Source organism: Poromitra crassiceps (genome assembly GCF_964638095.1).
Source record: "Poromitra crassiceps genome assembly, chromosome: 19".
In the NCBI taxonomy this organism is placed as follows: Eukaryota; Metazoa; Chordata; class Actinopteri; order Beryciformes; family Melamphaidae; genus Poromitra; species Poromitra crassiceps.
This window is the reverse complement of record NC_139646.1, coordinates 25106771-25125224: the sequence shown is the minus strand read 5'-3', so window position 1 is coordinate 25125224 and position 18454 is coordinate 25106771. Positions and strand designations below refer to the sequence as shown.

Genomic DNA, 18454 nt, shown 5'->3' with positions numbered 1-18454 from the left:
ACATGGCACAGCAGTGAGAGCCATGTTTAACATGGCACAGCGGTGAAAGACATGTTTAACATGGCACAGCAGTGAAAGACATGTTTAACATGGCACAGCGGTGAGAGCCATGTTTAACATGGCACAGCGGTGAGAGCCATGTTTAACATGGCACAGCAGTGAAAGACATGTTTAACATGGCACAGCGGTGAGAGCCATGTTTAACATGGCACAGCGGTGAGAGCCATGTTTAACATGGCACAGCAGTGAAAGACATGTTTAACATGGCACAGCGGTGAGAGCCATGTTTAACATGGCACAGCGGTGAGAGCCATGTTTAACATGGCACAGCAGTGAAAGACATGTTTAACATGGCACAGCGGTGAGAGCCATGTTTAACATGGCACAGCGGTGAGAGCCATGTTTAACATGGCACAGCGGTGAAAGACATGTTTAACATGGCACAGCGGTGAAAGCCATGTTTAACATGGCACAGCAGTGAGAGCCATGTTTAACATGACACAGCAGTGAGAGCCAGCACAGCGGTGAAAGACATGTTTAACATGGCACAGCGGTGAGAGCCATGTTTAACATGGCACAGCAGTGAAAGACATGTTTAACATGGCACAGCGGTGAGAGCCATGTTTAACATGGCACAGCGGTGAGAGCCATGTTTAACATGGCACAGCGGTGAAAGACATGTTTAACATGGCACAGCAGTGAAAGACATGTTTAACATGGCACAGCGGTGAAAGACATGTTTAACATGGCACAGCAGTGAAAGACATGTTTAACATGGCACAGCGGTGAAAGACATGTTAAACATGGCACAGCAGTGAGAGCCATGTTTAACATGGCACAGCGGTGAAAGCCATGTTTAACATGGCACAGCAGTGAGAGCCATGTTTAACATGACACAGCAGTGAGAGCCAGCACAGCGGTGAAAGACATGTTTAACATGACACAGCGGTGAAAGACATGTTTAACATGACACAGCAGTGAGAGCCAGCACAGCAGTGAAAGACATGTTTAACATGGCACAGCGGTGAGGGCCATGTTTAACATGGCACAGCAGTGAGAGCCATGTTTAACATGACACAGCAGTGAGAGCCAGCACAGCGGTGAAAGACATGTTTAACATGACACAGCGGTGAGAGCCATGTTTAACATGGCACAGCGGTGAGAGCCATGTTTAACATGGCACAGCAGTGAGAGCCATGTTTAACATGACACAGCAGTGAGAGCCATGTTTAACATGGCACAGCGGTGAGAGCCATGTTTAACATGGCACAGCAGTGAGAGCCATGTTTAACATGGCACAGCAGTGAGAGCCATGTTCAACATGGCACAGCAGTGAGAGCCATGTTTAACATGGCACAGCAGTGAGAGCCATGTTTAACATGGCACAGCAGTCAGAGCCATGTTTAACATGGCACAGCGGTGAAAGACATGTTTAACATGGCACAGCGGTGAGAGCCATGTTTAACATGACACAGCGGTGAGAGCCATGTTTAACATGGCACAGCGGAGAGAGCCATGTTTAACATGGCACAGCGGTGAGAGCCATGTTTAACATGGCACAGCGGTGAGAGCCATGTTTAACATGGCACAGCGGTGAGAGCCATGTTTAACATGGCACAGCGGTGAGAGACATGTTTAACATGACACAGCGGTGAGGGCCATGTTTAACATGACACAGCGGTGAGAGCCATGTTTAACATGGCACAGCGGTGAGGGCCATGTTTAACATGACACAGCGGTGAGGGCCATGTTTAACATGGCACAGCGGTGAGAGCCATGTTTAACATGGCACAGCGGTGAGAGCCATGTTTAACATGGCACAGCGGTGAGAGCCATGTTTAACATGGCACAGCGGTGAGAGCCATGTTTAACATGGCACAGCGGTGAGAGCCATGTTTAACATGGCACAGCGGTGAGAGACATGTTTAACATGGCACAGCGGTGAGAGACATGTTTAACATGGCACAGCGGTGAGAGCCATGTTTAACATGGCACAGCGGTGAGAGCCATGTTTAACATGCCACAGCGGTGAGGGCCATGTTTAACATGGCACAGCGGTGAGAGCCATGTTTAACATGGCACAGCGGTGAGAGCCATGTTTAACATGGCACAGCAGTGAAAGCCATGTTTAACATGGCACAGCAGTGAAAGCCATGTTTAACATGGCACAGCGGTGAGAGCCATGTTTAACATGGCACAGCGGTGAAAGCCATGTTTAACATGGCACAGCGGTGAGGGCCATGTTTAACATGGCACAGCAGTGAAAGCCATTTTCCCTTTTCCTAAGACACCATGGTTGAGACCCAGTGGAGAATGCAGCATTTGAAGCTGAAGTTGAGACACACAACATGAATCTTGAACACTGTTGAACAGACTGTCTCACTCCAACATCCTGTTTCAACCAGGAAGAGGCCACATTGTGACAGAAACACTGTTTCCTTGTGACAGTAATGACTTAGCTTCAGTGTAGCTGTAGCATAATTGACAATTGAATTGAAACAAATGGACTTCCCAGTGTGACGGTGCCTCCGGTTCTGCTCTGTGTTTACCAGGTGAAGGCCCGAAACCACGACTCCTTCTCCAGCTGCGTTCGCTCCGGGGCCAGGAGACAAGTCCGCCAGCTCTGGAGGAGGTTCAAGGAGAAGGCCTGAAGAGAAGGAGAGGAGAGGAGGGGAGGGGAGGGGAGGGGAGAACAGAGGAACAGAGAGGAGGAGAACAGAGGAACAGAGAGGAGGAGAACAGAGGAACAGAGAGGAGAAGAACAGAGGAGATGGGAGGAGAGGAGGGGAGATGGTGTGGCAGGTGTGGAGTAGTTGTAGTACGCGAGTCGTCCTGGACTTGAGCACTGATGACGCGGACTCGAGCATTCATGCATTCGTACTCGGAAGTTGGAGACGATGACTTGTTAATTGATAAAGACTTGTTTTGTTTTTGTTCATTTTTTGTAATCGGCCCTGATCATTTTGCATAAGATATTGATAGCTATATTAATACCGTCTGTGACATTATTCAAATTTGGTGCAAGGGCAGGCATGTTTGATCCACCTACTTGGGGCTTCACGCTCATGTTCAGTAACACACAGTGCGAAGATGCCTAAACAGAGCAGGTGTCCCGGAGCACTGGAGCCTCGACAGAGACTTGACTACAACACTGGGAGGTGGTGAGGAACAGGGACGAGGAGAGTAGGAGGGAAAATGACAAATGAAGTCTGATGAATGGATGAACTGGATTGACCTTTGACCTGAAGTAGTCATCAGCCCAGTGATGTGGTTTTTAAGGCCGACTGTAGCTACAGGCATGACCATGCAGCCGACTGTAGCTACAGACATGACTATGCAGCCGACTGTAGCTACAGACATGACCATGCAGCCGACTGTAGCTACAGACATGACCATGCAGCTGACTGTAGCTACAGACATGACCATGCACCTGACTGACCATACAGGCATGACCATGCAGCCGACTGTAGCTACAGACATGAACATGCAGCCGACTGTAGCTACAGACATGACCATGCAGCCGACTGTAGCTACAGACATGACCATGCAGCTGACTGATGTTCTCTATGCCCACAATTAGCAACATCACCCCTTCTTTGCTTCCAGGTTTACCAGTCATCCTATTCTGCTGACATTCCTCCAAAGTATGATTTACAGTGCAATAGAATAGAATAGACTAGAACTTTACTTTATTGTCCAACCAAGGATTGGAAATTGTCCGCCTGCTGAACTACAAACTATACAAATCCAAAGAGCACACCAACAACAGCGATATAAATACATTCATAATCAAGTGAATAACAGTAAATGTGTCTTATTCATTTGTGCGTTGGACATTCTTTTTTTTTCTTCTGATTTTTCACCCATTTTCTCCCCAATTGTACTTGGCCAATTCCCCCTGCTGCCCCAGTCGCTGCCCCACCCCCTCTGCCGATCTGGGGAGAGCCGTAGACTAGCACCATGCTTCCCCCGATACATGTGCAGTTGCCAGCCGCTTCTTTTCACCCGACAGCGGGGAGCTTCACCGGCAGGACGTAGCACGTGGGAGGATCACGCTATTCCCACCAGTTCCCCTCTGCCCCAAACAGACCGACCAGAAGAGGTGCTAGTGCAGCGACCAAGACACATACCCTCATTCCGGCTAAGTTAACTAGGTGCGTTTTTTTTTTTTTTCTTTTAGATGTGTTGTCCTCACATCAGTTTAATCATCTCAGTCACTTATTTTGTTTAAATGCTGATTGGTCTAGCGATGATCGGTGTAGTTTTGTAAAGATGTCACGCCAACTTAATAAAGTTGCTTATTTTGCACCAACAGAATATATAGTCACTATTACTCCAGTTAGGAACGCTGTATTATCCTAATAGTTGGGATGGGTTTGATTTGCAACCGAGAGGAGAAAGCAATAGAGAGGGACATGTACATTTGATTGGTAATGTCTGTATTTTATGTCACTGACTCCTTAATGTCTTGCCCCAGGTTGTGTTTGAGAATGTTAGTTGCATGTAGCTATGTCACATAGGTGCCTTCTATCCCTTCCCTTTCTCTTCAGTCAAATGCCACTGCAACCAAACTGTTTATTTAATCAATTTTAGCACTGTAGCTTTAAGCAACTAGAAATGCGCAATAAATATATTACATTATATGTATGATATGTAGGCCTAACTCATATTTGAATCCTTGCTATAGAAATTGTGTTGCTAGGGAACAGTTTGTAACCTAGCTTACAGTGTCCTGTCCGTTATTGTACTAGAAAAACCCTGCGACAGAAAGTAAGCTGGGGCAATTTGAAACCGTCTATTGGAATATAAGACATTGTGTTATAAATCCCCCCACCCACCCCTATTTATTAATGTGATTTCTTTTTAGACCTGGTAAATGAAATGTTTCATGCATGAATAAACTATTTTTGGGAATATTTGTGTTATTCGTGGTCAATTTGAAGAAGATGCAGCAATAGAATGTACTTAGCCTACAGATCTTGCTACCCTGTACAATACAGGGTACTGTAATTTATTCTAAAGCGTTACCTGCAAATGTGAGAAATAAAATAAATTTGTCAAATTAAATAAATCCAATTAAATAAAACAGACACATATAATAACAAACAAACAAATGAATAAATCATCAACTTCCCCTAAAGGGTTGTAGTTTAGTGAACTTCAGTGACAGGCAGAAACATAGCATTTCTAAATCGCATTTTCCGGTAGGCCAAATATATATAATAATGGCAAATACTTCACATTTTGATTGGTCTTTCATAAAGCTTTGGCTTGGCTTCTCTAGCCTGGTAACCCAGCCGGTTAGGTCACGTTGGTTTACCAGGATATGGCTTCTCATATGAAATAAATGAAATGCTGCCATCGTGTGCTCAACAATGCCAACTGCGATTAAAATTGCTGTCAGCGTTTAACATTCGGTTACGAGGACATTGAATGGTTACGAGCCGAGGACATAACGGTGTCGACGTCGGTGCAGTTCGTTGTGTCTTTTGCCACGTAGGCTATTCACATTCAAAATCTATGTTCAAAATTCAAATTGTCCTCTTGTGCAGTGCCGACTTCGATTCTGAAAAGCATTGTCACGTGACCCGTGATCTTGTTCGCAAGGCATTGTGGGAACTACAAAATCACGAAATAAAACGTTAAATTGTAGTAGTTTAGGTGCTTGCGTAATCGAATTTATAGGCTAGTATGATATGTTGTGTTCATATAGTTCATATTTTTCTGCAATTCGGCGGTAATTAACGGGAGGGAGAAACCCTGAGTAAAAAGGACGTCGCCATGAATGGCGTCCGGCTTTCGCCCGTTGTGAAGTTAAGACTATACTTTCAGGGATCATTTCTATAGTTTCTAACTTGAGAAATGTGTTTCTAAAGTGTTCAGTCTCGCTAACCACGATGATGAGTCGTGATATTCTCTTCTGAGCGTGAAGCGGACAGTGAATAATGATTCAGTTCATACGTTCACTGTCATTGATGACCGTTCTTTGCTTCCTCGTGGAGCATTGATGAAGAGGATATGGTCAGAGTGGTTATCCAATGATGTAAATATAAAGTTTTCCCTATGCAATTTTGAACCGTTAAGCGTTATCGGTGAACGGTTATGTCATGTGTCACTGCAAGTAGACCTACAGAACATGGCACGTATCATGATTTAGAGGTCTGGCGGATATAGACCCGCCCCCCTTCATGGTTCTGCTTGGCCCCAGAGGTGTAGGCAAACCACACCATTTTACTTAATGCAGCTCGAAAATTCGAATGAAATGACCTAAATTGGCTGTTTGGAGTGATTTTCAAATATTTCAAATATAATAAAGGCTGAAGAATAAGTGCACAGTATGTTTTCTATAATTTAAACTCGTGATAAAATTAGAGGCATGGCAATATTTTCTTCGGCCCCTGGCAGCAATCTGGGTTTATCATGTGCCCCCCCCCCCCCCCCCCCGTGTGTTCGAAAAGGAAGGGACACATTTTATAATATTCAATTTACTTTAATTTTTGTACCCCTAAAAGTTACTAGCCTGACTCCGCCAGATGGGGGCGGCATTGTTCCACAAATTCACAATCCCAAATGTGAACCAACTTACATCCATCTGGCAGCGTCAGGTTAAAAAGTTACCCCCTGTTTAGCCAAATGTTTTTGTGTCTTTTAATCAATCACCTAAATGCTGTAGGCTATTGTATTACCAAATTAAATTAAATTAAATTATATTATTTCACATGTGTATAAACTAAAACAGGATAGTTAGGGGTTCTTCTCCCCTCTTCTCCCCCCCTCCTCTTCTTCTCTCCTCCCCTCTCCTCTCTCCTCTCCTCTCCCCTCCTCTCCTCTCTCCCCCCCTCTCCTCTCTCCTCTCCCCTCCTCTCCCCCTCTCCTCTCTCCTTTTCTCCCCCCCTCTCCTATCCCCCTCTCCTCCTCTTCTCCCCTCCTCTTCTCTCCCCTGCCCATCCTCTTCTCCTCTCCCCCTCTCCCCTCTTCTTATCTCCTCCTCCCCTCTCCTCTCTCCTCTCTCCCCTCCTCCCCTCTCTTCTCCCCCCCTCTCCTCTCTCCCCTCCTCCTCTCCCCCTCCCCTCTTCTCTCCCTCTCCCCCCTCTCCTCTCCCCTCCTCTCTCCCCCTCTCTCCTCTCCCCCTCTCCTCTCCTCTCCCCCTCCCCTCTCCTCTCCCCCTCTCCTCTTCTCCTCTCCTCTCCTCTCCCCCTCTCCTCTCAGTGGCAGCGTTATAAACCATAGATATGACTATATTAAAAACATAAACACACTGGCGTCTTTCATGCAGGCTAGCAAGCGTAACTGCTGTATGTCTGCGACCCACTGAGTCTGACGGTCTGACCACAGACTGTAGAAAGAGATGTAATGCAGGATAGCCAAGCGAATGTGTTTGGATGGAAGTTTGACGCTAGACCAATCAGAGGCAGAGAGGGGCGGGTTATGCCTTCGCCATCATCCGAGAAAAAAAAAATCGCCTGCGGGACAACAACGCTTCCTACCCAGCGTGTGCACGTCTTTCCGACAGGGTGGTTGTTATGACAACTATCAACAACAACAACAACTACTACTACTAACTTAACCTCGCGTCACCAGGCTCTTCTCGGCGAGAAAGAGCCTGGCTCCCGCCCACAATTGATTTTGTCACCCTACTGGTTCCCGCCTAGAGCCCGCCCTAGACCGGATGGCAGCGTTTCTAGCTCGTCAACTTTCACGTTAACTTGACAATTTGACCCAAGTATCAGAATCCTCTTTCACCGTTTTGACCGGTGTGTCAGGCGGTGGTGGCGGAGATGCCATATTGCATAAACGTTTTGTTTTATGTAACGCTAGCTTTGTTTTGATCAGACTCTAGTTTAGGTAACATCACCGCGTCAAGCTAACGGCAACAAAGACGTTGTTAGGCGCATTGCCATCCGGTGTTAATTCTGGGTCCGGGGTTTACGCCCCCATGACAAAAAGCGGGGTGGAAGGTGCCCAGACTACTACTAACTACTACAAGACATAAAGACCGAAATAGGCTACCTTGTTAATGTGTCTGTCGGAGACACGGCCTAACGTTAACATTTAATATGAGCCGAATATCAGCCTGCGCTCAGCTATGTATACAGGAAGTAAACCGGATATTCAGGTGGGTTGTGACCATTGGGTTGTGACGGTTGTTATTGTTGTCAAGTTAAAACTGTCTATATGTCCCCGGCTTCCGGTTAAGTCCACAGCAGAGAGCACACCAGAAGGCAGCAGCCGAAATATCCAAACTTTTTTTACAACGATTGCTAACATCAGCTACACTAACTTTAGCAGACGTTATTAACAATGGTTAATACTGGAACACATTGTGCAGTGCTTGGCTGTCACAATACACAGAAACGCCTGAACGAGTGGTTGGATCGACAGTGTTTTGAGCATCAGCCCGCTACCAAACGGCTTTGTCCCTGCACTCGACTGTATTCCTTCTACCGAAAACCAGCTGAGGATTCGGATTCACGGATGTGGCTGAAGGCTTTAAATCTGAAGAAGCCGCCGAAATACGTTAATGTTTGTTCTCACCACTTTGTGGACAAAAAGCCAACCAAAGATAATCCTTTCCCTGAACTGTGGCTAGGATACGTGCGGCCTCCTCAGAAAAAGAGACGCAGACTGGAGCGAGGCACTCCTGCTGAATTGCCGGGTAAGCTAGCTCGCTGGGTAGTTATCATGTTAGCAACGATATAGCTGATCATCCATGTTGTTATTAGTTGGTTACGTTGTGTTGGTTTTGTCTTTGTTTACTTTGTAGCATTGCCTGGTGTAACCCTAGGGGGGTCATCCCTATGTTCCCTAATCTAGTAATTCAGATTAACAAATCATCAATTCGCTGGGGAACCCCTGGTGTTCTCCAGAGCCCATGTTGTTAGTACAGGCTAATGTTAGCTTGCCAGGCTGTTGCTAGAAACACTACAAATGATCACATTTACATTTAGAGCCTTGTTCTCTCTCCTCTCCCTTTCAGGTAATGCAGAATCAACATCCAGTGAACCTGAAGCGGTACCTGAACCTGCACCTCCAACGCGCCAAGATGCTCAGACCCAGTGGGAAGACCCAACACTGATTGACCATAGCTATGCGTCAACAAAGGCACGGTTGTCAGTAAAACGTTCGGGAGGAAAAGTTGCCTTGTCACTGTATGGAAATGTCTAATGTCCAAAACATGACAGTGTTGGTGACCTGCTGCCATTGAAGAGATAATGGGCTGTTTGAAAGAAGATAGCGGAGTACGAGGAGGAAGCTTCTTTGCCTGAGTCCATACCTTCAGATCTTCTCACTCCACTGAGTTGACTGCTTCTGAAGAAGGAAATGGAGTGTAACGAGGTAACCATTCACTCTGACATCAGGCTAGAATCTTCTTATTCCAAAAAGAACGAGCAACAACGAAAGCTTCTGGACATTGTTTTAAATCCTGTAGTACGCTTACGCAGAGCAGCCACAGCACCAGACTTCCAGCAGCTGTTGATCATCGAAGAAGAAGTTCCCCCTGAGCTGCAGGAGTGGAGCCCCAGTCTGGACCAGGAGGACCCAGATCCCCCACACATTAAAGAGGAACAGGAGGAACTCTGGACCAGTCAGGAGGGAGAGCAGCTTCAGGAAGACCCAGGGCATCCACACATTAAAGAGGAACAGTAGGAACTCTGGACCAGTCAGGAGGGAGAGCAGCTTCAGGAGGACCCAGAGCACCCATACATTAAAGAGGAACAGGAGGAACTCTGTACCAGTCAGGAGGCAGAGCAGCTTCAAGGGCTGGAGGAGGCTGATATCACCAAGTTCCAATTTGCTGCTGTTCCTGTGAAGAGTGAAGATGAGAAACATCAGTCCTCACAGCTTCATCAAAGCCAAACTGAGGATAAGAGAGAGGCAGAGCCTCTAGCCAGCTGCTCAACTGAACAGATGAAAACAGAAGCTGATGGAGAGGACTGTGGAGTATCAGACCCAGCCAGTGCTGGCAAGACTTCAGACTCTTCTGAGACTGAAGACAGTGATGATTGGACGGAAACTAGTGAACCTCAGTCTCTCTCACAGAAAGACAGTGACGTTCTTAGGAAGAAATACTTTAGTTGTTCAGTTTGTGGGAAAAGATGTATTCATAACAGCAACTTGACAACACACATGAGAGTCCACACAGGAGTTAAGCCATTTCAATGCTCAGTCTCTCGTAACAGTTTTGCTCAAAAGCGCACTTGACAACACACATGATAGGCCACACAGGAGAGAAACAATTTAAATGCTCACTCTGTGGTAACAGTTTTGGTCGTAAAGGACTCTTGAGACGACATATGAGAATCCACACAGGAGAGAAGCAATTTCAATGCTCAGTCTGTGGTAACAGTTATGCTCATAAAGAAAACTTGAGAATACACATGATAGTCCACACAGGAGATAAACAATTTAAATGCTCAGTCTGTGGGAAATGGTTTTCATCAGAAAGGAACCTTGACAACACACATGATAGTCCACACACGAGATAAACCATTTAAATGCTCAGTCTGTGGTAACAGTTTTGGTCAGAAAGGAACCTTGAGACGACACATGATAGTCCACACAGGAGAGAAACCATTGAATTGCTCCCATCTGTGGGAAATGTTTTGGTTATAAACAAGACCTGAAGAGACACATGCTACTCCACACAGCACAGTTCACTTAATATTGGGCTGGACAATATTTCAATATTATCGTCTATCAATGGAAACATTGAGACCACTGATCAAATGATTTTCATAACAATTCTGTTCTAAATGAGTGATAAAATGCAAATCATTAGTGTCTCAAAATGAGATGGAACAAATGAGGGAATATTATATGAACATGACATGTTTGTTACTTATATTATCCTGCTTTTCCATTGTTCAACTGAGACAGGGGTATATCTGTGGGGTCTTGAAAAGTATTAAAAGTTGATAAATCAATTTAGGGAAAATTAAGGCCCTTAAAAAGTCTTAATAACCACTTGATGAGGTATTACATTTTGTAGCTATTGTTCTAAATGTGTTAAATGGGCATAATATTATATCTCATCTCATATCGATCACAGACCCCTGATTCTTAATTGAATCAAAATCATATCGTGGCAGACGTTGTGATATCAGCAAATATTGTCTCATTGTCCCAATAATCTCTACAATATCGTATTGTGATGAAACTATTGATTTACACCTCTATCGCTGATGTGACGAAAGTGGAGTTGAATATATTGAAAGGGTCTTAAAAACATATTGTCATATATTGCCTGTCATTGGACAGAGCTAAGACTGACATGCAGTAACCGATTCAGATTCAGATGACTTTATTTATCCCAGAAGGGCAATTCAGTTTCACAGCCTAGCCAACACCTTCAAAGCTCACAGGCGAGCAGCAAATAATCCTGACAGATATAACATGACAGCATGACATAACATCAATAAAATATATGTCAGAGATAACAGATCAGTTTACATAGGAACATGAACAAGAAATAAAAAATATACACGGGGACATGTACAAGAAATAAATAAAAGATATACTGTACATAAATGAGCCTAATCTGTTGTGTCAGCAAACAGGGCAGCGCAGAGGCACATATCAAGCTCACCCTGTCAGCAAACGGGGCAGCACAGAGGCACATATCAAGCTCACCCTGTCAGCAAACAGGGCAGCACAGAGGCACATATCAAGCTCACCCTGTCAGCAAACAGGGCAGCACAGAGGCACATATCAAGCTCACCCACAGACAAGGAGGCTTAATTGTTGATTGGTGATGCTGGTCACCTGTTGCTCTTGTGAGAAACTGCTCAAAACAGCTGCAGCTCACAAAGCATTTAGGCCCTTTAGTTGACAGCTGCTTGTGTCAGGGACTCCCTGGGCTTTTAGGATTAAGTTCTGGTCGTGTTTGAATTCCTGTAGGTTTTGTTGGCCTGCTTTGAGTCTGCATGATGGGGACACTTCAGAATGTGTAAGTTTTCAACATTTAAGATGTTTGTAAGCTGTTGCCAGCCTGTTATTGTGACTGCCATGCATCTAAATTCACTGACTGTTATTATGACTGCCATGCATCTAAATTCACTCACTGTGTTTTAGTATGATATGGATTGTGATAGCTGCAGTAGTCGACGTGGGTGAAGCGAAGCCAAATAGGAAGCTGAATTCAGAGTCAAGTAAGGACTTAATTTGTCATGAATCATAACTCGTATTACATGTCACTTCAAATCAGTCTCTTGTCGGACCTAATCAGCATTTTCCTCCGACAGGCAGTGGTTTAAGGTCAGACTGTGTGGGCAACCTGCTGAGGATGAGGTTGGACAAAGCTCTCGCTGTGGGGAACCAGCTTGAAGTCGAGGCTATCGGTGAGTATTCCCTAACGATTGGCTATCTTGTTGGAAGAAGCGACCCCTGTAATGTTTGCCTTAAAGTCTAAACTGACAGAAATTAGACCAAGGCTCCCCATATAAGAACTTATCCCAGGGTCCCCATCTGAAGATTTTTGCTTTTCTTGCAGTGTGTGTGAAACCCATGAACAAAATGGTCATACGTTCAGTCAGTCATTGGGTTAGTTATTTAGTGAAAATAAATTCCCCTTTTTGCTGGGGAACCCCACTTTGAGGACCACTGGTATAAAGAACCACGTTTGCCTCTTTGCCCAGATGGCACGCAGCACATGGTGTTAACTCCCAGCTTGGCTGCTCAGTGTGGATACAGCATGGAGTCTGACCCGTGGGGCAACACCAGAATCTATGCTTCACTCATGGGCTGCTATGTCGACAACAAAGTATGTACAAGTTATTGTATTTTCTATATGGCAGAATGACAGTCATCTTTTCTGTAATGAACACACTTCAGCAGACGGCGGCATTTAAATGGATCGTTGGTATTTACCACTACATGTTTATGCAGCCACACATCTTCAATGGCAAGTGTTAAAATGTTTGTGGTTCTCTTTATGTTAAAACACTTTCATTTACACATAGCTACAGTATAGCCACACATGCTGCCTAATTAGTAATTAAGAGAAGATTGCCCTTATTAAAGGTGAAATGTACCCTCTGGGCGACAAGTAAATTCTCCGGTTTACTTAAAACCACTCAATTAAAGTGTTTGTCCACTGTACAAAGTGACACGCATTAAGTGTTAAGTCACACCAAGATGTCTGTGCTTTAAATCAGTAAAGTGACTTAAGTTGTTTTTCATCCGTAGGATGATAGGACGTTTAGTATTGGCTTGAGGCTCCGAACGTACAGCCAATCAGATGTGGTTACTCATGAAGTGATGGAAACATGCGACTACTCTCCATGGGCCTCGCAGGAGATTATTTGTGAAAGGAACTACATGGAAGTAGGTTCACCGAACAACAATGAGCCTTTTTCACTTCCCACCTGTAGTCTCGCCTGCCAGACTCTCTCCCTGCCCAATTCACTCATTTTGTGTCTAAAAGGCAGCAAGTAACACAGGTGCAAGGGTGCCGGGGCCCTTGTTACCGTTTTGCTTGCACCTGTTACTTCCTGCATTTTATTCACAAAATGGATGAATAGACCCATTTCATGGGGGCCATTTTGTGCCAAAAAGGCAGGGTAATAAACATGGGTGCGAGCAAAACACTAATGAGGGTTTCCAAATTCCAATCATTGGAAGTTGGAAACCCTCATTAGTGTTTTGCATGCACCTGTGTTTAGCCTGCCTTTTCAGCACAAAATGGCCCCCATGAAAAGGGTCTATTGGATGGGAAGTGAACAAGGCTAATGGTGTAAATGTGTTTGTAAAGGCCCGTGTTTAATTAACTTGTCTGTTTAGGTGTCAAGCCACATGGCCAAGCCTGCAGCAGCTGAAATAAAAGGACAAGATCTACAGGACTCAAATCCTGGGGTACGTTTTAACTTCCCCAAACTAATTGTTCACTTGCAATGCCAATGGGATTTAAACCCCCCCCCCCCCCCCCCCCCCCCCCCCCTTAACCACAGGCCACTGAGGCACATGGAATCTGGAAGATGACCTTCTACACTCCTGAGCCAAGGTCAATGATGCTGAGTGAGGCCCAACAAGCCGGCTATGGTGCCATGGCTACAGCTAATCGTCTGGTTCTGCGAAGCCCGTACGACACGGCCGAAACGTACTCTGAAGCGGTAAGCGGCGCTTCGTGACACTCCCCTCCCCCACCTCGAGGCTTCCTTTGTTTAAGAACACTGCAAATAACACAATAATTTCTTTAGGTGGCAGGTATCCCCATGGAGGTTCTCAAAGTGACAACTTACTACAAGGCACCGCATGGCTTGGAGGTCGTGGACTCTGCCGCTGCTTGTCCTACAGGTGAGTCAAAAGTCACTTAGGCTGGAATCCTCAGTATAACCTTATGTCGGGTGTGGGTTTGAGCCAACAATCATCTTATCAATAGGTGGTGTGATGTTCACGGACGATGTGATCTCCTGGCACGTTCCTCGCCGTATAACGCCCCTGATAGATGGTAGGATCAGAAATCTAGAAATGCACATGGGCATCAACGGACAGAGGCTGGATGAAAGTCAGATGGCTGCCAAGGGATACACGCTATCTACTACAGAACTTCACTTCCTCATTGAGATCCCAGTTGGATCGCCCGATGGCTACTATAAGGTTGGTCTGTAGATTGGACATGCAGTGGGGTAGGTCAGTCGTGTATCTTTTATTGAAACTCTATGACTTATTATACTTATTGCAGAGCCATGCCCCAGATAACCAGTACCACATCACCTACACTGTGGAACCCATGCTTGAGTTGCTGTGGAGGGCAGAAGAAACCACATACAAGGTCCTGTTCCCCATCATTGAAACCAGATACAAGGTCCTGTTCCCCATCACCACCCCTCAGATGCCCCAGCCTCCACAAGTCACTGACGGTGAGTCCAAATCTTGTCTTGGAGGAGCGCAGAAGCGCGATGCTTATTAAAGGGTGTAATGAACCTGCCACTTTGCTGTTCCTCAGACACCATCCCAGAGGAACGAGTGTTCACTGTTCACTTGGGGTCATTTCTCCATGATGTGGAGCTGATGAACATCACCTTCTCTACTGGGGTCCTGTCTGTTGCCGAGTGCAACGCCAGAGGCGTCACGGTCCAGGAACACAGGTTCTCCAATGGCAGCAAGAGCTTCTCCCTGCAAGTGCCTTTCTCTGACGACGTTGTCCTGAAACACGTATGTGGACTCTAGGCTCCATTTTACATAGTGTGGTGACTTTTCACCTTATTCCAACTGTTTACTCTGAGGTAAGAGGATTTCTCTTGGCCCCAGTTGAGTATGAGCTTTTCTGATCCACAGAATCCTGAACCTTTGGTTACAGTCTATTCCCTGCCCCTGACCTATGGGCTTCTCATTCTGCCTGAAGAAACTCCATTCTCCCACCCAGTGGAGCTAGAGGCATCTCTGCAGGATGTTGGTGAGCTAATCTTCTTCTTAGCAGGGATGGGATTGAAGCATATTTGACAAAATACCATCAATGTCCATAATTACTTGTCCTAGATCACATGCTTGGTTTGCTATGTTGTAACATTGTTTCCTCTAGTGGTTGGCCACATAATAATTGGCTACTTTGTAGAATATTTCAGATCAATTATGAAGCATCGGGCTTATTTATGCATGAGAAACAAAACTGGGGGGGGGTACTACTGCGTACAGTCGGCTGGGAATGTGTTGTCAGCACTTTTTGTTGTGACTTTTAGTTCTGCCCAGCATCACTGGCACCTGTGATGAGAAGTCGTTTTACATCAGCGTGAAATACGGGAGTCAAGGCAACAACTTCCAGACCATGGTTGGTGCCCGGGAGCTCACGCCCGAGCTGGCTGACGTCTACAAGCGCACAGAAAGTGGCACGCACTTGAGCCTGGAATTGGCCTACGATGCCCCTGACACGGTGTTCGAGGTAGGCCAGCTGCTGCAGTAGATGGATCTTTTGTAATCTGACCTCATGGCATTGGACATGAATCTTTTAATTTTATTTTCCGCAGCTGGTTGAGTTCGATTCAGTCAGAGCCAGGATCGATGTACTTCTGTGGGACCCAAGCAACGATTGGAAGCTCAATGATTTGTACTTGGCCTGCAACTTCGCTTTGACCAAAACTGGTAAGGCTCCAAATTCATAATTTCTGCTGATTTGATGTTTGAAGTTTTGTTGACCAATAGACCCTTCTCACGGGGGCCATTTTGTGTCAAAGGCAGGGTAAACACAGGTGCAAGCAAAACACTAATGAGGGTTTCCAACTTCCATGTTTGGAATTTGGAAACCCTTAGTGTTTTGCTTGCACCTGTGTTTATTCTGCATTTTTGACACAAAATGCCCCCCGTGAAAAGGGTCTATTAACCCCCACCCCACCCCCACAGAGTGTCACTCCAATGGAACTATGACTGCTCTGGCTGTGAAGGTGGAATCGGTGCCCAATCTGACCCCTGGCTGGCTCACACTGAAAGACGAGTCCTGCAAACCAGTTTTCAGCGACGATCGCTTTGCGTACTTCTCTTTCAGTGTGGAATCCTGTGGGACCACAAGAACGGTAAGCTTGAATTCCCACCCTTAATGACTACGATGAATTCAAGTGCATTTAACAAATGCGACTCTTATGCACCTCTTGCAGTTCTTCGACAACTACCTGCTGTATGAGAATGAGATTGCCCTGTACCATAGTTCAGCCAAAACCTACACATCACCAGCTGATCCTGACTACAGGTAGACACACACCCAGCTCCCACATCACCAGCTGATCCAGACTACAGGTAGACACACACCCAGCTCCCACATCACCAGCTGATCCTGACTACAGGTAGACACACACCCAGCTCCCACATCACCAGCTGGTCCTGACTACAGGTAGACACACACACCCAGCTCCCACATCACCAGCTGGTCCTGACTACAGGTAGACACACACACAGCTCCTACATCACCAGCTGATCCTGACTACAGGTAGACACACACCCAGCTCCTGGAACTGTTCCTCCATCCAGATGCATCAGTGTTCAGGGATGATGGTCACTTCTTATTTCTAAGTTGTTCTTCTGAATGCATGTTGTAATACCTTTTTTTTCCTAGGCATAAAGTGTCCTGCTACTATTCGGTCAACGACACCGAGACGATGGCGTTCTCCCCGAGACCAAGGAGGTTTGAACCCAAGGCAGAGACCGGGTCAGGACACTTCCTGTTGCAAATGAGACTAGCTAAGGGTAAAGCTGCCAATTATACTTTTAAAATGTAAATTGTATAGTGAGACATGACGTTGCTCTCTTTGTACGTTCGGTCACTGACCAATACCTTTCCTCAATTACCTTTTGGTCCCTCAGACTCATTATACGAGTTCTTCTACCAAGCGGAAGATTACCCAGTGGTGAAATACCTGAGACAGCCTCTGTATTTTGAGGTGGAGCTGATGCACAGCACCGACATGGGGACCCACAGTGGAGTGCAGGTGTTGGCGCTCATTTTGGACAACTGCTGGGCTACAATTAATGAAGACGGGACCTCTCTGCCTCAATGGGACATCATTGTAGATAGGTAATGTGTAAAATCTTACAACACTAACTTTGTTTGACATTTTATGTCGCTCCCTGTTGGTGTAGTTTTAAACGACTTCTGCACCACACCCTTGACAGCACTAATCAACTAATACTGCTCCTGCTTTTGAAATTAAATGACATGCCAGTAACGGAACCTAACCCCATACAGCTGCGAGAACCTTGCCGACGCCTATGCGACAGTCTTCGAGCCTGTTGTGGGCGATGCCAGGGTTACGGTCCCTTCCCACTACAAACGCTTCTCTATGAAGATGTTTGCCTTCACTAACGAGCAACAGGTTCTCAAAGACCAGGTAAAAGATCCAGATCTGGCTTGTGCTTGGCCATCAGCTGTATATAACAAGCGACCGTTGAATCAGGTCCTGTCTATTAAATCCACTGTCGTCTCTAATCCACAGATCTATGTCCACTGCGATGCTGTGATTTGTGAGACAAACGACCCCACTGATGGCATCTGCAGTGGCCAGTGTGCAAGCAGAACTAGGCCTGCTGACCGGATGAAAGGAGTGAAGAGGGGTAAGCATAACTGTCTCCGTAGCCTACAGAGAAGAATCTGTCTTGGCACCAAATCAACATGAGGATCTTGTACTTGGTTATTTCTGGATGAAGTGTGCCGTGATCTAAACTTGACTGCTTCTTCTTCCAGGGCGAAGAAGTGCAGACTCCACCCATCAGCGACAGCAGATCTCCTCTGGGCCTATTCACCTGTTAAACCCATCAAGCTTCTGAATAAACACAATGTTTATTTTAATTGTTTTTAAGTGCTTTTTTTCTGAAGGCCCATCTGAAACGTTCACACGTTGGCACTAAAGTCCTTGTCTTTTGCACAAACTGCTTTGCATACCAAGGACAGGTTCTAGGTTTACAGCTGTGACTTAACATTTAACTACATGAGGAAAAAGTCGAGACGCGCACATCCAAGCCTGAATAGGGC

The 18454-nt window shown here is 45.8% G+C and overlaps 3 protein-coding genes across 3 annotated transcripts in view; all 3 read left to right on the top strand.

The window, feature by feature from the left end:
* Positions 1-2651, top strand: part of LOC310793984 (calcium uptake protein 3, mitochondrial-like) — a gene marked incomplete at both ends in the record, with an annotated part of 61146 nt that extends 58495 nt beyond the window's left edge. The window contains one exon of the mRNA XM_083655864.1: positions 2553-2651. Within this exon, the coding sequence (XP_083511990.1) occupies positions 2553-2651 (99 nt within the window). The remainder of the gene's footprint in view (positions 1-2552) is intronic.
* A 9422-nt stretch (positions 2652-12073) lies between these two features.
* Positions 12074-15898, top strand: LOC310793983 (uncharacterized protein; the record flags this gene model as incomplete). The annotated part of the gene is made up of 12 exons (XM_083655863.1): positions 12074-12149; positions 12243-12338; positions 12636-12760; positions 13186-13323; positions 13780-13851; positions 13947-14108; positions 14196-14292; positions 14378-14595; positions 14681-14858; positions 14945-15153; positions 15277-15394; positions 15678-15898. 12 exons carry the CDS (start codon positions 12074-12076, stop codon positions 15896-15898), a joined length of 1710 nt encoding a protein of 569 aa, XP_083511989.1.
* Positions 15899-16034: 136 nt separating this feature from the next.
* LOC310793982 (zona pellucida sperm-binding protein 2-like) lies at positions 16035-18249 on the top strand (the record flags this gene model as incomplete). The annotated part of the gene is made up of 8 exons (XM_083655862.1): positions 16035-16077; positions 16336-16505; positions 16587-16678; positions 17042-17172; positions 17290-17500; positions 17672-17813; positions 17919-18036; positions 18167-18249. Exons 2-8 carry the CDS (start codon positions 16356-16358, stop codon positions 18247-18249), a joined length of 927 nt encoding a protein of 308 aa, XP_083511988.1. The 5' UTR covers positions 16035-16077; positions 16336-16355.
* Positions 18250-18454: the final 205 nt, after the last annotated feature.